General features: G+C 42.9%; 1 protein-coding gene across 5 annotated transcripts in view; it reads right to left on the bottom strand.

The window, feature by feature from the left end:
* Positions 1 to 449: 449 nt before the first annotated feature.
* The window catches only part of cux2b (cut-like homeobox 2b), a 99,193-nt gene continuing 75,084 nt past the window's right edge, over positions 450 to 24,558 (bottom strand). For 4 of the 5 annotated variants that reach the window (XM_085424843.1, XM_085424846.1, XM_085424844.1 and 1 more), the window contains 18 exons: positions 21,292 to 21,483; positions 20,982 to 21,141; positions 19,644 to 19,723; positions 19,237 to 19,303; positions 16,665 to 16,713; positions 15,838 to 15,942; positions 13,007 to 13,198; positions 12,842 to 12,900; positions 12,701 to 12,749; positions 12,105 to 12,204; positions 11,131 to 11,760; positions 9,126 to 9,224; positions 8,103 to 8,941; positions 6,297 to 6,462; positions 5,834 to 6,139; positions 5,548 to 5,736; positions 5,172 to 5,448; positions 450 to 4,715 (listed from right to left, as the gene is read on the bottom strand). In XM_085424843.1, the coding sequence (XP_085280969.1) occupies positions 3,917 to 4,715; positions 5,172 to 5,448; positions 5,548 to 5,736; positions 5,834 to 6,139; positions 6,297 to 6,462; positions 8,103 to 8,941; positions 9,126 to 9,224; positions 11,131 to 11,760; positions 12,105 to 12,204; positions 12,701 to 12,749; positions 12,842 to 12,900; positions 13,007 to 13,198; positions 15,838 to 15,942; positions 16,665 to 16,713; positions 19,237 to 19,303; positions 19,644 to 19,723; positions 20,982 to 21,141; positions 21,292 to 21,483 (4,358 nt within the window). In that variant the 3' untranslated portion in view covers positions 450 to 3,916. The remainder of the gene's footprint in view (positions 4,716 to 5,171; positions 5,449 to 5,547; positions 5,737 to 5,833; positions 6,140 to 6,296; positions 6,463 to 8,102; positions 8,942 to 9,125; positions 9,225 to 11,130; positions 11,761 to 12,104; positions 12,205 to 12,700; positions 12,750 to 12,841; positions 12,901 to 13,006; positions 13,199 to 15,837; positions 15,943 to 16,664; positions 16,714 to 19,236; positions 19,304 to 19,643; positions 19,724 to 20,981; positions 21,142 to 21,291; positions 21,484 to 24,558) is intronic. The other variant, XM_085424845.1, reaches the window with a different exon arrangement.

Genomic DNA, 24,558 nt, shown 5'->3' with positions numbered 1-24,558 from the left:
GTGACGTCATCGCGTCAGAGCGGTTCTCTGGAAAAGGGGAGGGGCTCAGCCACACGGTATGTCATGTAAACACTGGCAAGTGGGATGCCTGATAAATTAATATTACAACAGTTTTAAAACTTTTTTTTTCTTTTTTGTATTTAGGTAGAAAGGCGATCTCAAGTATCATCGATTTTCAAACGTCTTATAAGCAGATAGAGAACATCTAATTAAACAAATGGGACACTATATTATATATGCTAATTTTACACACTAAAGTAAAATATGTAGTTATATATCTGATTGGTGAATGAAATTAGAAGTCAGATGTTTGAACTCAATGACATTTAGTCATCAGTGACATTCATTCAATCTGAAGAAATCCAAAAGCATTATTCTTATTCCTAGAAGTTCATATTAATGAATGTAATAGTGAGTCATTTTCCTAAATAAATAAACATTCAGTCTACTTTGTTTGACTGGCTTTTCTTTGAAAATCCAGTGGTGTTTATTGTCATATTTATAAGATCCACAATTGCCCAAGTATCATCGTATGCTTAATATAGTGGACATGAATGACCCTGAATTGAATAGGAAAAATGAAGTGTTTCCTTCACTGAAAGAGAAGAGTGCAAATGATTACACTTAGTTAGGGACGCACGCTACAGTGTAAGGTTTTATATATGCACATGAATTTGCAGTAACTTTTGTATGTTAATATGTGGAGCGCTCATTGCTCATTATAAAATAAAAAAATAAATAAAAACACAACACAGCAGGATCTTAAACAATTATGTATTGACTGATGGCTTACACAGCCTATGCAATTTCATTTCCAAGATGCTTGGCATATCATTGTCCATTCTTTAACAATTAATAGTCTGACGTGAGGCATCAGACAGTTATCTAAGCCTGAAGGATGCTTCTTTCGATTGGCCCACAGCTGACTTATAAATGACAACTTCCCTTGGTGACAAACCCTCGGTGCCAGATTTTTTTTTCATATAAGCAAATCTTAATGCATTTATTCAAGTTTTGCCAATCAATCAGTTTCTCCATTATTTAGTGACTGAAGTCAGTTATAAAATTAAAACATCTACTGTGCAGGGCTATTGTGATATAGAAAAAGCTTTGCTTTTTTCTGTACTTACAAAAAGCCCTACACCGCTCTCAGAACAGACTTCACCACAAGGCATTTCTCCATGAGGATAATGCATGGGGCAGGTGATATGGCACAAAATAAATCTGGAAGTATAACGTTTGTAGGGCCAGTCTCAGGTTCTGATTTGACCATAATCTTGACAAGTTTGTGAGAGCCAAATTTCTCAGCTGCACCATGTGTGGACTTCCCTAATGCAAAAAGACTTCAAGTGCTGATTCAATGTCCCTGTGCAAGAACAATAACACAAAAACAGTCTATCCCTTGTTGTGTGAGCAGAATGGATTTGCATGCAAAACAATGAGATGAGCTTTACATGAAGAGATAATGGTCTGGGTAAATACATTTCATTTTCAGCCATATGTCCATGTTACCTTGAGAAACAATGAAGCTTTCACATAAGAAATGCCACTTCTAATCATACAGTATATTATGCACAAAATATGATGCTAAGAAAACCAGAGAGAAATCTTCTGTGGCTCCAAGAAAAAAACAAAAACAAAACAAAAACAAAACAAAACAGTATTTCCAAGAGCAAAGTCTACTGATCTAAAAAATGCAACCCATTTAGCCTCATCCTGGTGGTTCCGCTCGACACTGTACTTTGACACATCCATGTAAGGAATTACAAAACAGCCACGACTTTCTAACAATCCGCTTTTTTTCCCCTCCGTGTGAGTGTCGAAAATCCCGTAATCATACAACTTTCACATGTTCGTCGAATATTTAACGGAGTCATTCTCCACATCACATAGTTTTCATATTCAACACCACTGATGAGAGCAACTGTTTCAATAAAGCTTTAAAAAGCAAGACTACCCTGAGAGAAGGTCTAAAACGTGGGCAAGCTTGCCAGACCAGAACTGGCTTGAATGGGTTTGGTTTATTAAATCTGTACACTCTATTTCAATATAATCAGCACATTTTTGTTCCAAGAATGTAAGATAGTATTTTTTTTAGTAATTGTGTAATATATATCTCTACATAATACAATCCAAGTCCTCTGAACTATGTAGACATGTGCAAGTGTTCACTACCAACTTCAACGATACAGTAAAGGCAAAGACTTGTGGACACTAAGTTAGGATAATGTTGATATTTGAGATTTTTCTTGAGTCCTCACAATTATCAAAAAAATCTAAGTGCTGTAAGTACTTCATACACGAGGTATTGAATATCTAGTTAACTGTTCTGAGTATAAAATAGAGGCAAAATACATAAAGAACATCTTGCAAGCATGACAAAGAAACGTCTACAGACACAATACACACGTGGTCAAAGATAATATGAGGGGATACCTGTAACCTTTTGTGTTCTTGAATATAGCGTACTTACAGACTGATGAGAGGTCACACTGTACGTATCATGCTTTTAAACACTGGGAACTTCAGCCTCAAAGTAGATCAACACAGAGCAGGGGTGGCCTAGCTAAACAGCATCTCAGTGCTTGAGGTGTTTTGATCCGTATAATTTACAGTAAAATGCACATTTTCAGAATGTGCAATCAATCGGGTGTTACTCCATAACACATACAAAGGGACGAACAGCAGCAGATTTATCTCATAACCCCCCAGCCCCCCAATCACCACCACCACTCGCTTCATTGTTTGACCCTCTGAGGCGTGAGCTCACACCCGAAGCATGATACGCCAGCGCCTTCCCTCCCTCGGTCCAAACAAGTGTGCGTCATGTTTATGCAAAAGAATGGAACGCATGGTCGTCGCATGATGTGCATCAACATAATCTGAGGTAAACTGGGTGTCCTGTGTCTTGGCCCGTTACAGTCTGAGAACCAGTGCCTTAGAGAGTCAGAGAGGTAAGTCAGAAAGAAATCGTGTAAACTGTGCTCGTGCGAAGTGACTGTTGCACTCACTACCAAAAGCACAAGGGCCCTAAACTGTAAACCTCGAGGATTATTCAAAGCAAACTAAAGAAACCAAAAACACTTCAAAAGTACTCTACTCATTAGGTTTAACATTTCCTTTTTCTTTTTTTTTTTTCGCATTTTTTGCAGGGTTTTCAACTTTTTTCTTTTTTCTCGTGTTTTCGCTCAAGTATAATCACAGGTGACTAACTACAGAGGATAAACAGGGTCAGGTGAGTACCATGCTACATCAGGTTTAGAGAAGGCTATTGCAGACAATTCTACAACATGTACAACCACATTTTATACGAGTGAGTTACAAATATTTCAAAACATATCACCAGGAAACTAAGTACATACAAGATGTTGAATATTTAGAGTCTTAAAGGACTATCCCTCAGTCAGTAATAGGATTTCATGTTACTTGACTTAAACTGTCCAGTCTTACAGACAAAATCTGAAAAATTGCTATTCAAAAAGTAGCAAATTTGGTCAGTGTCTCTTTTCAAATAGTTATAGTGCTTTTAATGGCTTAAGACAGGGGTCTTCTTTTAATCTCACCCAGTGGCAATCTACAGAACTTCAGTGTACATTTGATGACACCATAGCTGCAAAAGTCTTCATGTCAAGTCCAATAGGTAAAATGACAGCTAGTGCTGTCACATATATTTCAAAGTAGTATGCATTATCAAAAGGAAAAAAAACAAACAAACTAATACACATTTATAAATTTTTTTTCAACTCTCAAGTTCTTGTAGGGAATTCAACCGTATGATTAGCTCCGTGTTCCCATTTCCTGTGAGTTATCATTCTTGGAGGACAGGCCTTCAGGAGCCACGCTCCATTTAAAGACGTCAGGAAGCTTCTGAGACTCTCCTGTGTGGCGCAAAGGTTTGGATACACCTAAAGTGGACTTAAAACTCCCATTCCAGAGTCTCTTCTCGATTGGCTGCTCTCTCTAACCTGTGGATGATGTTATTGAGGTTGGCCATTTTCTCCGTGCGTCTCTGAGTGCTCCTGTTGAGTTTGGGACTTTGGAAGGGAGGGGGCGGGTTAGGGTCCAGGCTGTGACTGGTGCTCGTCGATGGAGGGTTGGGCAGCGAGGGCGATATGGGCGCAGAGGAGGAGGGAACGGGCGAGACTGACATCATGAGGCCCGGTGAGGATGCAGCAGAGGGCGAGTTGAGGGAGACCTCCAGGCTGCTGCGGCAGGGCTCTGACGAAGCCTTGAAACTGACCGGGTCGACGGGTGACTTTCCGGAGTCTTCCCCCTCGTGCCTGGTCTGATTGCTTCTCTGTGGGCCGTCTACGGAGAGCCCTCCAGGGTAGAGACCCTGACCTTCTTCCTGCCTCAGGCTCTGGCCTGCCAAGTGGGGCTCGCGACAGCCCGCGACGGAGTCCTCGTGCTCACTTTTCAACTGCGGCAGCGGCACGGCTGTTGGAAAACACTGAACCCTGGACTGTTTCGCCGAGCTTTCCCTTCCCTCCTCTGTGTCGTCTTCCCTGTCTAATGCCTCCTGTTTGACATGAGGCAGTGAGGTGTTGGCACTAAGAGGAAGGCTGGAATGGATGTGTCCTGAGGGCTGCTGCAGCCTCCTCTCCTCTCCGTCAGAGTGAGGGCTCCGTGTCACTGAGGGGGAGTAGCTGTGGTGCTCAGCATCCGTGTCATTGTCTGGCAGACCCTCCATCAGCACCTCCCGTCGCATCCTGGACCTGCACACAAATACCACAGTTAGACATTGACTGAAAGAGACTTTAGAGACTAAAGTTTACTTTCTAAATCAGATTTCAGTTGAAGTGTAAGAGACAGTTTATCACAAAATTAGATTTACATATTCTTGCTTTGGCTCTTTAGGTTTTATATTTCAGAAATCAGGACTTGATTACTCAAAAAAAAAAAAATACACGTCTATTTGTCTATTTTCTTTCTACTGGATGTAGACAATAGAAAGAAAATAGTTCCTAAATGAAATTTCTGTAATGTCTCTTGCCATACTATTCAAGAAATGGCTCTATAGCAGTTCTCTTCAACACTGGACAACACAGCTCTGGAGGCCAGAGAAGAAAAAACAGATTTTGATTGTAGTGTGAGCTGTCCACCTAAAGTAAATATACAGTAATAATAAAAACAACAAAAACAGCCATCTGTAAAGGTTACAAAGGACTGGCCTGTAGTTATGAAACCAGTTGATGACGGTGTTGGTTTTGAGGTTGAGCTGCGACGCCAGCATCTCGATGGTGTTTTGAGAAGGGTAGGGCTCTAAAAGGTAGGCCTTCTTCAGGGCATCTTTCTCTTCGGCTCCCAGCACCACCCGAGGCTTCTTCGCCTGGCTGTAGGGGCACAAGTCCAGAGAGGCCAAAGCCGGACTCACACACTCAGAGTGAGTGCTGGGCGAGTCGCTGTCCGAGCCGGTGCTCAGCAGGCCGTATCGCCTCTTCAAATAGGCTGGAGGGCAGACAGAGACATGCAGAGTATGGCATGCAGAGTACAAACGTGTCAGAATCATGTCCTCCGTCATATTACAGAGTAGACTCTGGTTCCCACCTTTCTTCTCCATCTTTTTCATGGCCCTCAGCTTGTCTACATTGTGAGGATCGTTGAGCCACAGCTGCATGCGGACGAAGGGCTCCCTGCCTTTCAGACTGAGCTTGTGCCATGGTTTGGGTCTGGAGAGCAGGTCAGACACCGAGCCCTGCGTCAGGCCCAGGATGGTCTCCCCAAAAAGACGCTGGCCTGTGGAGAACAAATACACACAGGTGTATAGTTGCTATGGTGTCTTTAAGAGGTGTTTTGGGGAGTTTTTTATCCCAAGTTGTGAACTCAGACCCACCTAAGTTATTATCTGTTAGCACCTCTTTGACCTTCTTGGTGATGGCATAGGTATCTAGCTCTGGAGACATGGCCACCAGCTCCTGGATGCCCAGTGGGTTTGTGGGCTGATGCAAGGTCATGAGGCTGGGAGTGGATTTCACTCCCTCTGGGTGGGTGGACAACCCCAAGCTCAGGCCCTCTGGCTGCTGGTTCTCTTTACTGCTCTCCATGGAGAGACTCACAGGCTCTACCAGGGGACTTGGGTGGCTGTCTGCTGGGCTGGGAGGTGGGGATGGTGAGGACTGGGCCGTCACTGGGCTTTTATCTGTAAGTAGGAAAGAATAGTCACACCAATCGAATAAATAAATACACGCAGTTGACTATGTAAGCTGTGTGTGTGTTTTTGGGGGTTTTTTTTTAGTTGCAAAGTTTCTCAAGCAGTCTAGATATTCTCAAGCGTGTGTTGTGAAATGCAGACTCACCCTGAGTGTGGCCCTGGTTTGGGGGCTGGTTAAGGCTCTGTCCTAGCTGATCCAGTAACCACAGCTGCATACGGATGAAGGGCTCCCTGCCTTTCTGGGTCAGCTTGCTCCAGGGTTTGGGCCGAGACAGCATATCACTCACGCTGCCCTGAGAAAGCCCCAGCACCTGGAACACAAACACTGGTTGATATATTTATGTCATTGCTCACATCAAATGTGTATGTTGCACAGAAACGACTGAAGCTCCAAGTTATTATTGTGAAAGATGGAAATCTGTTTGGTCATGCACTTTCCCCATACAACCACTGGAGGGAGACAATGTACTATAAATCTTCCTGTTTAAAGGTTTAAGTTCGATTTGCAGCACACCTCATATTTGATTATTTTCATATGTGATTTATATTTCTGCGATTCAAATGCGCAAATTTCTGTAGTGATAAATTTTCTTCCTTTTTTTCCCCACATGATCGTATATTATAAAAATAAAAAAACTGCTGCACCGTCTTCAGCTTTAGTGGGACTTGCATTAAAGATATTTTACAACAGTCATATCAACACAGCAGAGAAGGAAGACAGCACCTTTCATATTACTCGAAAAAAACCTTTGTGACACTCGTTATATTTTATCCACTCCAGACAGAATAAAGTGATATATCACAAAGGCTGCCTAGGAAGACACCCAGAGGGATTTTACCGACAATAAAGGCACACTTTCTGGGGCTTGAACTAACAAAACCGATACCGAGTCTTCAGTAGCTCATTTCAGGGAAAATGCAAATAAAAACACACCGTTTTAAAAAAAAAAAGATTTAATCTTCTGTGTGTTTGTCACAGAAAATATAACACCTGGGTGAAGGAAAACGAACACGTTCCGCTCAGCAAAGAGTTGTTGAAAAGATGACTTTGGCTGAAAAGTGAAAGAACGTTCCAGCAACAGATCCAAACTCAGAACCTTTCAGCTATGCAGCAGTAAAAACCAGACTGAGATTATAATGTTATTCATTTAAGGAACACCCGATAAAAATTAATTAATTAATAAAAAATAGCCGTATTTCCCTCAGGTTCACACCACAAAAGTCCCACAAGCACATTGCACCACAAATGTAACTCTGAAAGAGATGAGCTGCTCAGATGCCCTCCCAAACCACTGTGACAGCTAGGGAGAATAATATGGTATGGTAAAACTTGCGGGCAGCCTCTAAAAGGTTTTTCAAGGGCACGAATGACAACTCAACCAAACGCAAGCCTCTCAGCTAAAAATGTTGATGGTTAAGAAAGAGATGTGAGAAACTAGGATTCAAAGGAAGAGCAGCAAAGCAGAATCTATTGCTGTCTGACATGTGGGGGAAAGCACCTGAAGGCTTTTTAGGACAATGTTGTATGCAGAAAGTAATAAAAAGGCAAACTTTTAACCGTTTTTTTACAGGGCATATAATGTCAAGACTTCACATCATTATGTCAAGTTTGCTGCAAGAAATTCTAAAGAGCGGGCTAAAATTCTTTCACAGCGACGTCAAATACCAGCGCCGTATTATGCAAAGCTCTGAGCTGCAGATACGGCTACTAAAGTGTCGGGACCTGTTATTAGGTTTAAAAGGAGTCCATTACTTTTCCACATGGATGAGTTTCATGTTCTTTTTTTAACATAATTAAAATGTGTTTTATGTTTACTGAGATCACCTCAGTCTAATATTTCACATGCTCTGAAAATCTGAAAAGTTTAAACTAAATATCATTTTTCTTCTTTTGTATTTGCAGGCTGTTTCATTTGCAGTATGCGTTTAATGTGAAAGGCCAACATCTGACCTTTTCACCAAAGATCCTCTGACAGATGCCATTCTTTGCCAGCTTCTCCTTCACCTGCCGAGTCAGCTCGATGGTGTCCACCTCCCGGTACATGTACATCTCATACTGCTCTGGTGTCAGCGGGGGCACGGTGGGCTTCAGTGCACGGGGGATATATGCTGGATAATAGGAAAGGCGTCCCGGGCCGGGTCCTGGGGACTCCCCGCTTACCGAGGTATCTGATTCCACCTTCACCTCCACCGGCCGGCTCAGGCCCAGCTCGTCCTCGGCAGCAGAGGCCTCCTCACTGTTGGGGAGACCCTCGCCGTTCTCCAGACGCAGCCACGGCCGGGGTAAGGTGGAGGGCCCGGAGGAGGAGGAAGACAAGGAAGGGGAGACCGAGCTGAAGGGCCGAGAGCTGCTTCCGCCGCCGAGCACCATAGATCCCCGCTCCTGAGACCAGTGCTGATCGAAGTAGGTGCCCGCTTCGCCGATTTCTGATTTGACTTTGCGGATGATGTTCTGGACGAAAGCGGCAGGGGAGAGGACGCTGAGGGGTGTCTGGGGGCTGCTCACGGGGTTGGCTGTGCACACTGTAATGCAGCCCCCTTCCTCTTGCTTGATGGAGATGGGTAAAGGCAGGCCCCTGGAGCGCTCGGGGGGCCCCAGACGTTCCACCTGAACTCCTGAGCTAGCAGTCGAAGCCCTGCCGCACACTTCCATCTCCATCAGGGCCTGCTGCTGAGCTTCCATCTCCCTCCTGGCCTGTTCGAGGATGCTCTTTATGGTGTCGTCAGAGCTGCTGCCAGGCCCGTTACTGCTTCTGCCTGATGAGCTGTTTAGAGATGACTTGACATCACCTAAACAAGAAAAACACACACGCTGACACTGACGCACACTCAAAGCACCTTTCCTTTCTAATCTAGATGCATTCAAGTACTGATCAAAATATATAATAGAACTCATTGTGCATAGAAAAAAACCAAAAACAAACAATCAATAGGGCTTTTAACTATGACTTATGACTCGAAGCTTCATCCTCACCCCTCTGGGACTGGATCTCCTTCTTAGCCTGCTCCAGGATATTCCTAATGGCGTCGTCTGACCCAGTTTCAGGAGTTCGGATGCGTGGAGTGATGCTCCCTGCCACAGAGGGTAACAGAAAGAGATGGAGATAGAGAGAGAGGGAGGAGAGAGGAGGGGGTGAGTGGGATGGTTGATCAGAGAGCAGTTCCAAGGCTTTGCTTTTGACTGGTAGATCAATGGCTGCCTTTGAGCGCGTGCTGTCTGAGGTTGCAGTATACGGGAAGCTCAACTTTCAAAAGCTGTGAATCTAGGGAGAAAACAAAGTTTAAAAGTAACACTATAAACATGGCAGAGGAAACCGTGATGAAGTCAAGGATGAGGGCCAAGTAGATTTAAATGTAGAAGGTTTAAATGTGCACAGGTCCAGGAGCTAAGCCACCAATACATCTGCTTTAAAAACCTCTGCGTACATAGTAGCACAGAACTGATGAAGCTTTTCAGTCATATATTGTATACGAATGCTCATAACAAACATCAGCCATCAAGTTTCAAATAACGAGGTCAGAATATCCAGTTGTGTGAAGCCTTCAGACAGTTTTTTCTACTTCTGCCTCTCATTGATGTCAGTGAGAGAATATTTGCCTAATATGGTCATCACAGGTACACAGCTCTGCTTGCCACTAAGCCCAAACAACATGTCTTTCAAAGATTTTGATTGGAAACAGCAACCAATCAGAAGACAGCTGGCTTAAAGGGAAGGGGAAGCTAAATAAGGATTATTTTGAATTATACAAAGTTAGTCTAGGAATAAAAACAGGGACGTGCAAATTAGTGCAATAGGTCCCCGCTAAGCATTCTGAAATGCACTTTGTCTAAAAACTTATTTTATGAAGAATATTTCTGGATACCATTTGTAGTCTGCTTGCAGTGCATGTTCAAGCTTTGGCTGCATGCAAGTAAACAGTCTGTATGGAGAGCCAAAGAGGAATGGCTGTACCAAAATGCCTTTAATAACCACAGTTATCTGATGATGATTTCACTTTTTATTAGCTTCCCCCCCATTTATCTGCATTCAAAAACAATGAACAGAGCACAGAACAGAAGTCTTAGCACACATATCCGCTGGCTGCCGGCAGTCAGCAGACTAGCCTAATGGTTTCCAGACTGGTACTTCTTTAATTAATTTGATTATTTCATCGTTACTGTAAAATATGACCTTCATTGTGCTTCATCTATCGTCATGTATCAGTGCAGTGGATGAAAATCACTGTCACTTTTAACGTTTGATCTGCAAGCCAGCGGTCTTCAAATTATGCTTAAAACAAACTTAAATTGCCAAACTTTCTGACGCTATGTCAGCTGTTGTTATGTGCTGTAATGGTATTGTGTATTGCACTTTATACATCTGTGTGTTGCAGCACGGTTTTCATTTAGTCCGTGTCCTGTCACGGTGTCACGGCTGAGCAGCCGATGTGCTTCAGATGCGAACCCAAATGCAGACACAGGAGAACAGAGCTTGAATTCAAACAAAAAGCGAGCCTTTATTTGGCTGATGGCTGATGGAAACATGAAAACTATGATAAACAATGACTTGAATGACAGACTATGATTTACTATAATGTGGATAACAGACGATGAAACGCTGAACACAGGAAGACTGAGGACTTAAATACACACATGAGGTGATCAGGGGAGGTGGAAACACATGAGGACACAGCTGACTAGAATTAAACATAATGAAAACACAGGGGAGAGTAAAACTAACCACATGAACACACACACAACTTCACAATAAAACAGGAAACTAGACATGACAACACTAAGCTTACAGACCTAAAACACATGATAAACTAGGCAAGAATCCAAACATGGAAACCAAGGAAACAATAAATAATGGCTGCCTTTAACCTAAGCTAGACAGGAATAACACATGATCACAAAGATAACATGAGAAGAATACAAAAATAAACTCAGAGCGATGGGTCAGAGACCCAGGCTGTGACACACAGTAGTTAGCACTCACCTCTCTGTCGGACCTGGATGGTTCTGAGTGCCAGAATGTTCTGTTCATCAGACAGAAACTGCTTCATCTTAATAAAAGGTTCTTTGCCTTTCACAGTCAGCTTCCTCCAGGGTTTGGGTCTTGCCAGGATCTCGCTGACCGAACCCTGGGACAGGCCCAGCACATAGTGGCCAAACACTCGCTGGCCAATATTATGCTTTAGCAACTGCTCCTTCACCTGGAAGGCGATCTCCGCCGTGTCCAGTTGGTCATCGTCTCCTGCAGTCGAGCTGCCGCTTTCTGACTGGTCGCTGGGCAAGCCGGCATCAACGCTGCCCGCCCCCACAGGCCCTTGTGAGGCTGACATAAGCGCGACTTTGGCTGCATAGAGGGCGGTAGGGAAAGCCATGAGGCCATCCTTTTTAAAGTGTGGAGATAACAGCTGTTTGTGGAGGATGTGGTCTCCTGACAGCCGGTCCCCGGAGCACGGCGACACTGAGAAAGGCCGGGGGAGATCATGGCTGGAGGAGGAGCGGTCCAGGGTGGGGGGACCGGGGCTGGGGGAGGCACGACTGTCCACCTGAGAGGAGGATGAGTGGGATCCGGGCGGCCTGCCTATCTCCCTGCCTGCATCCTCAGAATGGTCATCATCTGGTGACAGAAAAGCCATCTCACTCAGGACACATGGGATGTGTACAGCTACATGGCTTTAACAATGAAGACCTAACTATTATTCAGCTTATAAAAGATATTTCCTGAATTAAATCGCTTACTTTATACCCTTGCAAATCCAGACTACATTATGCAAACTCAGTTTAAGCACAGAGATTTAAATGTGGAAGTAATCAACTATAGAATCAGCTGCCCAGTGAGTGCCAAACAAACAGGCAGTATTTGGTAGATGACAAAACTCAACACCTTTTAGAAACTAACAATCTCTTAGTACTAGTTTTCTTTTAACTTTATAGGCTAAAAAAAAGAGACATTTATTTTACCATTGCTGTGTAGTATTCGGGTCTTATCCACCAGGTACTTGTGAGATGGAAGAAAGGCCTCTTTATCCAGCAAAAGAGCCTCTGCAGCCTTAGCAGAATCCTACACACACACCCACACACACACCCACACACACACCCACACACAAAAGCTGTTAATTCTAGATTAATCAATTGTGGTGGCTGCCGATATCCTTATATTGGATATAATGGATGATGGACCAGTGATGCATTCAATTGCACTGCTGTAGTTTTATTCTCTGGCACTAAGGCTACGTCCACACTAGCTTTAGATTTGAAAATGGCGTTTTTGTCTGAAAACGCTCCGTGTCCACACTAGCGTTTTCAATCGTTTTCACAGAGTTGTGTGTCCACATTGAAACGGCCGAAAACGCTTACGTTCCAGTACTGCGCATGCGTGAAACGTAAGAAGATTCGACCTGCTTCATTTCTGTCTGCCGCTTATTTACTTTCCCGCTCTCTGAAACGTCACGGCAAAATGTTGAGGAAAAGCACCGAGTTTTTTTAAATGGACTAACAATGAGGTGGAGTTGTTGCTGTGAGTAACACAAAAGTACAAAGTGCAGGAACATGCGTACCTGGGATGAGCTGCCATTGGCTGAAGCCAGCTTCATTACCTTTAGGATACTACGGCGAAAACCAAAAGAAGCACAGTCATATATTTAGATGTACATTAACATTACTATGAATTACTGACACGTTCGATATCAATCAACCACCTGAGTTCAGTTTTAATCTCTTCATAGTCCATCTGGGATTGCAGTTTAGCTTCTAATCTCTGAAACAAAAACACAGAAGGATAATATTTTCCTCTGAATTAATAAGAGATTCTGCGGACGGAGGACTCTTCCCCACATTTCCCATCATGTTTCCCAGCCACTCACCTCTATAGCTTCTGTCTTATAGGCTACCTGGCGCTCCAGCTCTAGAATCTGATTGGCTGAGGTTTCTTGAACTTCCTGCAGTGTGAACTGCAGCCGCTGAATGTTTTCGAGAAGGCGGAGGATTTCACGGTCTTTAGCCAGCAAGGCAGCCTCCAGCTGGGAGGGCAACACCTCTCCCTTCTCGTTCTTCTCCTGACAGGGTGACAGGAAGATGTGACAAAAGGTGTGAGAGTGAGGGAGAGGAAAAAAGTGATAAAGGGAGTGAGGGCAGCCTGTGAATCACAACCTCTGCTGTGGTAATGAAAGGTGAGAGAATATGACTTCTGCAAAGATGATGAGGTTGCAATTAATAACATATTCTAATTCATCTCAGAGACTGATAAAAGACAACATTCAATATTTCTACACCAATTAAAAAGCCCTCTGGCAGGGATTTCATAATTTCATAATCTGGTGATCTGTACAGAACAAAACGTCAAACGTGGTTTGAACATTTTAAAAAGGTATGTGTACATAATACGTTTTTAAGGTGCTCTAATATCTAGTTAATGACCACTTTGTTAAGTACGCCTGGTCAACTGTTTGTTAATACAAATGAATTAATCAATTAATAACATTGCAGCAGCTCAGTGCATTTAGACATTTGGGCATGGTCAAGATGACCTGCTGAAGTCCAAACTGACCATCAGCCTGGGGAGGAAACATGATTTAAGTGACTTTGACCATGACATCGTTGTTGGTGCCAGACGGGCTGGTCTGAGTATTTCAGAATGACGCTCTACTGGTAATTTTTCTACACAACTAACTTTAGGGTCATTCTCTGTAAACCCTAGAGAGTGGCAGTGGGTGAATATGCTTTATTGATGTCACAGGAGAATGTCCAGACTGCTTCAAGATGATAAGGCAGCAACAGTAACTCAAATAACCACTTGTTACAACCAATGCAGAAGAGAATGTCGAACTTGAAGAAGTTAACAGAAGATTGAAAACAACATTGCCTAATCTGACCAGTCTCAAGTTAGATGCGATATTTGGATGGTAGGGTCAGAATTTGGCACGAACACCATGAAAGCAAGGGTGGACCATGCTGCCTTGTATCATTGGTTTAGGTTGGTGCTGGTGGTGTTGGTGTGGGAGACATTTCTGATGGCTGCTTCCAGCAGAATGAAACACCATTGCCCAAACTTAAAATCACCTCAAACTGCTTTCTTGAAAACAACAATGAGTTATCTGCGCTCAGAAGTCACCAGATCTCAGTCCAATAGAGCACCTTTGGGATCTGGTGGAATGAGAGATTCACATCATAGATCTATGATGTGAATCTCTCAGCAGCAACTGTGTGATTCGTTGTCAATATGGACCAAAGTCTCTGATGAATGTTTCCAGTGCCTTGTTGAATCTCTGCCATGAAGAATAAAGGTGTACTGATGTGTGTGTGTTTATCTAGCTGTTGTGTTACATGTTATGGTATAAACTGTAAAAAAAAAAAAATGGAATTAACAAATTTGTGATTATTTTATTAGTAGTAGTATTACATCAACATTATTTGATTGATGTGCTAACATGTGAACTGAAAATGGTGTCAAACATAAGACCCACAGGCAAAAATCCAGCCATTGCAGGCTTTGCAGAGTGAAACAATTGGACAAAACACATGGAGTTACTTTTAGACTTTTCACTGTATTTTTCACCAGAAATGTTACATGTGGTACTAACTTATTCTTATGAAGGCATTTATGGCTGTTTGTTATCTTTTCTAAGTTGCAATTTTGAGGGCGGGGCTCTGGGGAGTCTAATCCATGTCCGATAGTGTTCCTTTGTTTGTTTTTTTAAATCCAGGTATGCTGGTAGTGTGTTTGGGATCATTCATCACTCCATGAGTTTCAGTTCAGTAGTCCAGTTCTAGTGTAATTTAGCTAACCTCAGCCTTTTCTCCTGGTTTGCGTTCCTCAAACAGGCTTCTTGACAGCCATCCTTCCACTGAGACCGTTTCTGTTGACGCTTCAGTGAACAATCGGCTAAAAGGCCAAGTGTATCTCTGAGGTCTTGTGTCAGACTTTGCTGGATTTGTTCCTATTTCTGAAGGACATCACTTTCAGACACCATTCATCTGTTGTAGATTTTTTGTTGTAGGTTTTTTAGACCAACTAGTACTTTTATTCTGCACCCATTTCCTCTATTTGCTAAGGACACACTGCCCAGCATGCTCAGATATGCCAGGCTTTCGACTAATAGCTGTAAAATTTGTAAATCACCTTGTTTTAATGGATTCAACTTAAGAAATGAGAACATGTGAGTGTGGCTGCTAGTAACAACGTGTCTAAAGATAAAACTTAAAATGGATTTTTTGCTGAGCTGTGTATTTTATGATATATAAACACGATAGCTTGAAAATATTTGAATGAAATCTAATCACATCTATATCACATTTGACCTCTGCTCTCTCGTTTCCACGTGTGCCTTTCTTTCAAGTTGACCCAAAAATCTGTTCCATCTTTAAACAAAGTCACGTGAAAAGAAAGAGAACGAGCTTAACAGTTAGAGCCTAATATTATATTAGAAACTGAAGTTATTCATGTCCATTTATTTACAAATCAATACCTATTATCCACTATCTACTCCTACATAATGTTTTTATACAATACTATTCAATACTATGGTCAGGTACAAGGACTGGATTGAAAATGAATGAAAATAAAGTAAAATATCTCAAAATGATACCTGCAGTTGACTAATAAATTATTTGTGGCCATTAAAAAAACAAAAACAAAAGAAAAAAATAATAAGAAGAAAAATAAAGTATTTTACACCCAACATGTAACAGTTCTTACCCTGCTAGTGCCCTTTGCTGGATGGCAGCTCCCTGCGGTGACGCTGTGGCCACTGGATAGCTGTTCCTTTAGCCTTTCCACTTCCCTCTGAGCCATTTCCGCTCTCTGCGCACAGACACGGCATCACAGCGTTACAGTTTTCATACACCGGCCACATCAATTGGCTAATGAGTTGATCACAGCAAGAGCACACTAACATAGTAAATCAAAAAAAAAAAAAAAAAAAAGGCGCCCTCGCTCAGAAAATTTAGCAAAAACCTGAGCAGGGGCCCAAGGAGGTGAGTGCAGCCACTGGTTTATTCTGCTGCGAGGGGTGTTTAGTCAGCCCACTTTATTCCCCAAACTGTTTACCTGCTCTGTCACACCCGGCCTGCTAATTAATGATTCATTTTGAGAACATTTATCTGGGAGCGGTTGGCAGAGAGGAGCAGCAGAGAGAGGGAGAGAACGAGAGCGAGGGAGAAAATCAGAGCAGAGAAGAGGGAAGCAGAAGAAAAGAAGTATCACCAGGACAGGAAGCAATCAAGGCAATGAGATAACTAAGAACCCCGGCGTTCGGCACTCCGGCATCAATCGCGCTCGGCAGTCTCCTGTTCTCTGCTGAGTGGAGCCGTGCTGCCGTAGCACGCCCACCGACCGGGCTTCGGGTTTACATTCACTAATCACACTCTCAGGGCACGGGAGGCAGAAGGGGGGCGGAAGAGGAGAGGGTTGGGGGGGGCACAGGGCGGAGGGTGCCTAATTAAAGCCGAGGCTTGATTACAGGAGTGATTACCTTAATGAAGGAGCATCTCAATCAGAGGAGTGCACAGGAAGACCGAACTCACCTGGTTTGCTTTCTCAAGACTCGCCATGATGCCGTCGACCTCCTCCGCCCTGCAGCACATGCACATCCAGACAGAGAAGGTTTACTGGCGACATATTTTCAGTTTCAAATAAACAAAACAACAAAACCAACTGCTATTACACATTCTGCTGCACACGAAAAAAAAGCTGTAGCGTGACAGTCATATTTCAGGAAAGCTATGGCCCTATAACCAAATACTGACCAACAACAGGAAATGCATAATAGAGTTTTGCAGAGTTTTGTTTCACACATATACTTTATACTCAAAACGACGTTCTAACATTTACTACACATAAATCATTATGCACAGAATATTTGGGGAAAAAAAACTGTTCAACACACTAGAGGCTAAAAGTCCCTAATGAACTGGCAATTGAGTTTTATCACTGTCTGTATTCTGGCAATTCAGTACCTCAAATTAGAAACTCAGCTGGGATTTTGGAAAAAGTGAGTTTAAATTCCCACCCCCTACAGCTAATATGTTACCAAGCATTAAAAAAAACTATCAATTATAATTTGAGAGACATATTTTCAAAGCAAAGTCCACAATAACAAAAAATTAACTCCCGAACTGTTTATTCCCTCAAAATCATGGAAATATTCTCAATATAATGGATTTTTTTTAATCCACCAGGTGTAACCGGTGTCTATGTAAACCCAGGTCATTAATAATCCTAGATACCCCAAGAACAGTTCTGATGGCACAACGTCAGCGGCCGAGCGAGCGGATGCATACACGAATCGTGTTTTTTTCCCCTCAGAACTCTTGAGGCTGAACTTCCAGCCTCCATACATCTAACAATCAGAGAAGTCTAATTTAAACAGAAGCTCAGCAGGATCATTCATGAGGTGTGTTTGAAGTTCAACAGTTTCATTTTGCACACATGGGATCAGATTTTCAAAAGGTAGATAAGGATGAATTAACGAGAACGCTGTGATTGATTTAAATATGCACATAGGTTTCTCAAGTTTCGGGACACAGCAGTCCTTTTTAACCAAAGGAAATAAAACTGTTCAAAGAACACATCAGACTTTTAAAATCCTTATTAAACTAACTATATTCAGCCAAACCCTCATTATCTTTCATGTTTGCGCCTATCTGCTCCATTGTCTCACATCAAAAGCTGTGATTACCTGAAAAATTATTAATCCAATGGGATCACAAGAACGCACAAATACAATCTTTCAATACTTGTGCATAAGACATTAAGACAAATGAACTTGACAATTTTGAGAGAACAGCTGCTCTCTCTCTCCTATGTGGTGCACACTTCTGCAAAGTTTAGAGGAGCTAGACTTGTGGCTTGAGCGTGCAGGAGGCAGGACACATGGCATCCATGCACTACTAATAAATGCACCAGGAGATAAGCTGCTCTATTCACTCATCAACACGATGTGGCTTTGCAAGAGAATCAAGCTGGTGCAGGTATGAATGCAAATGTCTGATTGGACATCTACATTCTCACATGCACTTCTGTCAGGTATGTATGAGCAAAGTTCAGGAATGCAATGCATGCGTGAACGTGGCTGTAGTGCAGCTATCTGTCAGATGATGCCTCCGACCAATCCCGTTCTTGCAGTTGGTGCAGCCCCAGTTTTAAAGGGTCATGGGCATGCCCAATAAGGCCTGTATAGATGGCGTCCTCCTGACAGAAAACACTAACAGGTGTCAGTTCTACGTTTAATGAACTTGTGCACTACGGAAAATGTTTTGTATTGATTACCTGTTCAGCTACTCAAGCCGAGGCAGACAAATAGTTTTTCTTATCAGCACCGAGGAAACAGTCAGTGAGACTAATAGAGGCCTGGCCCGGCGCTCAGACGCTTGGGGTCAGGGCGGGATAGCTGCAGCTTGAGCTGCGGAGTCGCTGCTGCTACTGTCGGCCTTGAGGAATGCGACCGGGGCAACACGCACACACAGTATGACAAACTACATGACAGAGATGCTCTTTCACATCGCAGCTCTTTGCAAAAAGGTAAGGCCAAACTGAAAATGTGTCCAATCCGACAAAATGGATGGCAGCGGGTCTGGAGACATCAGTTCAATTGCGCCAAGGATTAAGCCTGGGAGAAAATCCATTAGCAGCGGCTGACTGTGCTCTAGAGCACAACCCAAACAAAGGAGTGTTTACTTTGAATGTCTATCGACATCCTTCATACAAGCTCAGATTCATTTCAGCCGTGTGGTGGATACATTGCGCTCAAAGACCAGGACAAGGTAGAGTGTTTTCTGAAGCAATCTTTAAATGAAGCAATTCTTCTTGAGGGCTGTCAAGGCCCAGCTGCCAGTGAAAGCAAACACAGACCTCTCTCATCGACCTGCATTAGTGGCTGAGTCACTCTCACTCTCTGCTTTTACAATGGCATTCCTCAGCTCTACACTGGACGTGAGTTTATGTAGGTAAAATAAGAGCGGCTTGAGCACTCGAAATGCTACGGTGATGCTGGCGTGCAGCCGTCACGACTGTGGGAGGGAGCGGGGAAAAACCTCTGAAATTTGGAAATGTGTGCCAAAGTAAACAGAAAACGTGAGATGAGAGGCAGACTCTTACTTGTTCGTCATCTCCTGGTTGTATTTACACCGCAGCTCCAGCAGCTCTGTCTGTGCAGTGTTCAAAGCTAATGAGAAACACACAGGGGGGAGTCAGAAATTCATGTTAAAAGAAGAAAAAAAAGACACATGAACTTTTACCTTAAAGCTACATTGTACAGGTCCAATTTCAGGATGGATCAATATCCATTCCAGATTCAAAACACAGCTTGTTATAAGTTAACAGCTGACAACTTACACTGACAAGATATATCAACTTCTCATTTTTATTTATGTAAACACGAGCACCAATCGGGGAGCAGTGTTGCAGCAGGGGGCACCATACTGCAATTAGACAAGCAATGGTTCTTTAATGGGTTGATATTAAATCTAACAGCTACAGCACATGCCAGTGTTTAAACCACTTACATGAATGCAGAACTTTGATCTTCTTCTCGGCCTCTGATAGTCTGTCAGCCATGCTAACATCAGCGCTCTCCTCCTCCTCCCTGAGAAAAGAAACTCTTGTCAGTTCCTGCCTACATCATGGCCATACGTTAATGCGCACTTTTAATGTTAATCAAAACCAAGTAGAGCAAAGGGAAAATGCTTTAAATTACTGAAATGCTGACGTGTTTTGGGCCACATTTGATGCATGTAGATAAAGCCTGGCCACATTCTTTTGCCCGTTTTACTGCGTTGTTTGTTTTTGCCCACTATAAAAAGTTTTCCAGTATACAGGGTAGTCCATCCCAATCTGGAAACACTGCTAGTGTACTACCAGGCTTTTCTTCTGTTCACTATCCATTTCACTATGCAGCATGCTAACATGATACCCTTAGAGCAACTAATTTTTCAAACTTTCAGATAAAGAACGAGCAGCTGCCTTAAAAAGTTCAGATGCAGTCAGCTGCCTCCCATTACCGCCATGCTAGAGCTGCTTGTGCTAATTTTAAAATATGTTAGCAAGGTACACAAAATGTTCCGCTGTGTGCTGCAGGAGTGGACCCAAACATTTTCATGTATTCCCAACATCTGAGGAACTGAAGACCCAGTATATAACTTTTAGTTCTGACGGTAATATCCCCACCATAAAAGAAAAATCCCTGTGTAATTTTACCATCTGTTTGCTTCTCTCCCACTCGCTGGGCTCACATACACTATATTTTTATACAGCCAAATTTACATTATTTGTATGTAAGGTGTATGAACATATTTTTATGTTTCTGCAGCATTATGTGGTGAAAACACGGCCATTAGAGTCATTTTTTAAACCGCAAATGGCTTCACATAAGTCACAGAAATGACTGTGTAGTGATATTGTCTACATTCATGTTTAAAATTATCACCCAGAGACAATGTTAGAAGGCACAGAAGCCAAAATGGATTTGTTAGCAGTCAACAGTCTTGCCTCAAAAACAGCAAAAAGAATAGACTGGTTCATTTCTGGAAGTACTAGAAATACTTTGGGGTAAAAGTCTGACAAATCAAATATGTGGAGCTACCTGTGAAAAAGGGATGGGAGCTAAAAAGGTGTATTTCAGACAGGGTGAGAAAAGGTGCAGCTGTGTAAGATGGAAGTATTCAAGCAGATTCCCAAAATAACAAACCTCTACATGAGAATAATAAAGTCAGTTTAAAGTCAGCATGAGCTGGAAAATATAATATAATCTTCAATTACATATTTCTTTAAGAATTACAAACCATCGTGTGCACAGGTTATAACGACAATTTATTATTTTTTATAAATTAAAAACTAGCTCTCACCCGCCATCATTAGCACGATCCCGGTGGTTCTGCTGTGGGGAGTCTGGGGCCCCAGGAGCCGGGGTGCTGTTTGGGGTCATCAGGGAGGCTGGAGGGCTGGATTCTGGGGCCTCTTTATTCACTGCTGTGTCTGAGATTGCCTGATCGTCCTCTGCGGGCTCTGTGTAAATGAAGAGCCATGAGTTGGTAAAGTGAGGGCTCAGAAATAAAACACGACAGTTTATTTATTTAACGATGTTGCTTGTACACACTTCCTCCGATACTCAGATATATTTCAACACCAGGTGTATTTTAATGAAGCTTCGTATACCTGCAGACACGTACTGCAGCAGCCGCTTAATGTAGATGATTTGAGGCTGACCTGTCTTTTCAAGGCACTCCAGGTGTTTCTTCCAGTGCCCACTGATCTCTCGTACCAGGGCCTCGCTGTCTGGGGCTGAACTCTGAAGCTGCTGCAGTCTTTCCTCCAGGGAATGTGAGGCCTCCAGCACAGGAGCGGGATCTGTGGAAACACGCGCAAACAAATCTGTGCAGGAAGAACAACTGAGATTCACATGATACCCATACACTTCTACTTTTCAAAAAAGGCAAAATAGCTGTTTAACTGTGTGCACTGTCTGTGAAGCACATTACAGAGTTTTCTGCTTCGCACTTTCAACAGAAGCAGGCTATTCCGCTGAGACTTGTTTCCAAAGAGTGACTCTCAGACTTTCCCCACTCAGCCGCCTTTGAAAATTTCACAGCCTGGACCTAATGACACAAGTGCTGTTCCGACCCTTCACATGTTCAAAAATCTAATCTAATGAGTCCTCTCACATGCTGATGAATGGCAAAGACGACAAAAAAAAAAGAGAGAGATTACAATGAATATGTGACAGAGACTTAAGTCCCATGTATACACCTAGGCAAAGTGTAGAAAAACTCTGCTCCTGAAAAGGAGGTTAAAAAAAAAGCGGGATTCTTTAGCACAACAGAGGAGCTGTTTTGCAATGCATGCGCGGCAGCACCAGGCCCATGGGGCCAACTAGGAGGCTGTTTCTCAGCTAACAAGTCTCCTCTGTATCATTTGATCATTTAAATTATTATGCCAGGAATTCTCAGGAGGCAGCTCGGCACTCCACATCACAGGGCTGTTTTTAATCTTCCCCTTCCCTTTTTTCCCCTCCCGAAAAGTTCAACAGCTCAGAGAGAGAGAGCTGCTCCTGTTGTGTACCTGCCTGCCGAACACCAAAGGAGGTGACTTCTAGTGCCAAAGCACAGAGAAGGAAGCTCAGGGGAGCTCCTTGACAAGTGGGGGGGGGGGGGGGGGGGGGGCAAGAGCCACGCGCACACATTCACACTCACACTCACCCACACACACACACACACACATGCAGATGCACAGACACACCGCAGCCCTTCAAAACTCTAAAAGAGGAGGAAAATCGCTGCTTTGCTGCACAAACTTTTCTCCCACAGCTTTCATCCACTCATCTTAGACTTCTGTGTGGAACCCAATTGGATCCCTTCTTCAGTATGGGCACTGACTGAAGTGACTTTTCATAAGAAGTTGGAGCCACAGACGTTTAAACTTTGCCAGATGCCACCGAGAGAATGCAAACTCTGAACCAGCAGGCCACGAAATAATAAACGCTCATCAAAGAGCCGAAAACTTCTGCAACGTGCAATTTGTTGAAATCCTGCTCGAACATTGCAGCTCGCCATATCTGCATTTTCATCAGACAAACATTTTGGGCCATTTAATTGATTGAGCTATTTTTCCCAGGACCGTTTACAGTCAAACATTGTCTGCATTCATTGTTACACCAACTGTAGAGATATTGCATCAGTCACGAGGGACATCACTATTAAGAGCACAGCTCTTCTAAGACAAACAGGATGACTTAAAGCACTGCTATTCCATCGACCCACTGTCACAGAAATCACTTTATCAGCCTCTTTCCCATATATCCTTTCAACTTTTAATGATCAAAGGACAGAGATTATAGTAAGGGATCTTTCACGCATGGACAAGCCAGGATTATCAATCAGTGGCAGGGGAGTAAAGTAAAGTCAAATTTAAAGTGAAGGGATATAACTTAAGTCTGTATACAAAATTAACCCCCATCAAAGTAGAGCAGAGAGGATATTCTCGAAGGGGCTCGGATCTACAGTTACTCAAGGAGAGTCCAGTAAGACTGCGGCTAACTTTGGAAAATAGAGCTACTAATTGATGGAGGTTCTTCTTAGAGCAGCTCTGGTCCTAAATCCACCATTAAAAAACTGGAATTGGAGAGGAATTCAACACTAACCTTAAAGTTCACAATCCCGCCAATCAAGAAATATAATGCAGCTGATGAGGCATTATGTACTTTGTGCGAGTCACACCAGAGTCTGCCCAAATAAATGCTTCCATTTAATTCATCCCTTATCTTAATTATGGATGATTGGATGTGCGCTCTCAGGTCGTGGTAAGTGACTGGGCAACGGCGGGTCGTTTCAGCTAATAAATCACAGGACATTTAATGCATCGTTTTCTCTGGTTAATATAGGTCCATGTGTGCAACCACTGAAATCGCAGCCACTGAACAGAGTGAGATTTTATTCCTCTTCTAAATAAGGGAGGCTGGTAATAATATGTCGGCCTGTCTGACTTCTTGTGTTTCTTGATCCAGTCAACCCCTTTTTTAGTTAACATCAAGACATTTTTAAAAAGAGTTTTGTAAATTTCATTATATGCAAACTGTCAAAACAGTAAGAACAGCAGAAACTTCCAGGTATCAAAAACTGCAGTTCCTCAAATGACAACTTCAGGTTTGCCCCAAAAGTAAGTCACTCCACATCAACTACCATGTTAAAATACCCAACTTTACAAGTGAAATATACATAATATTGTGTTAGTCTCCAAGTAGATGACAGATGCACCAGGGTGAATTATTTATGCATTCATTATTTAAACTTCTAAAAATATTATTTATGGCTAAAAGGCCATTTTTGAGTGACAGATGGCAGCTGCTAGACATCTGTCTGGCATGACCTGAAGTCCCTGGACTTGGTCTCTCATCGTCTGTGCTGTTGATGCCTTTTGGAGCATTTTCAAGTGCAATTTTAAATTTTAGTTTTAAATATCACTGACTGGCTATGAGCTTAACTGCACGATTAGCCAATTTTGGTGTGTGAAATGACAGAATTTTTTATATGCCAAACAAAAATTTGGCATCCACCCATAAAGGCTATGAATGCGACTTGCTGAACGCCTCCATCTCATCCACATGTGGTAACTTCTGACTCGGAAAAACAATAAAACATAAGGGGGAAGTTCCAGCCCATTCTCACTCCCGAGGCGTAACATCCCGACAATTTGTCACATCCCGCGGTGTTCCTGAGGAAGGCGAAAGGTGACCTTCCCTGTTGTTATGCTATGCGCCGAGTTATGGGTGAAATCCAGTAGAATGATAATGGTATACACGTGGTAATACACGCTCCAGCCATGTATTCCAGCCCTAACCCTAACCATAACCTTATCCCTACGGTTCTCGTGTTTTCTAATTTTTCCGATCTCGTCATTTAGGGACGTGATGGGTGTCCGCAAGCGTAA

Source organism: Rhamphochromis longiceps, linkage group LG12 (genome assembly GCF_057381845.1).
Source record: "Rhamphochromis longiceps isolate RC_006_pf linkage group LG12, R_longiceps_female_GT1.1, whole genome shotgun sequence".
Taxonomy (NCBI): Eukaryota; Metazoa; Chordata; class Actinopteri; order Cichliformes; family Cichlidae; genus Rhamphochromis; species Rhamphochromis longiceps.
This window is presented reverse-complemented; position numbering and strand designations above follow the sequence as displayed.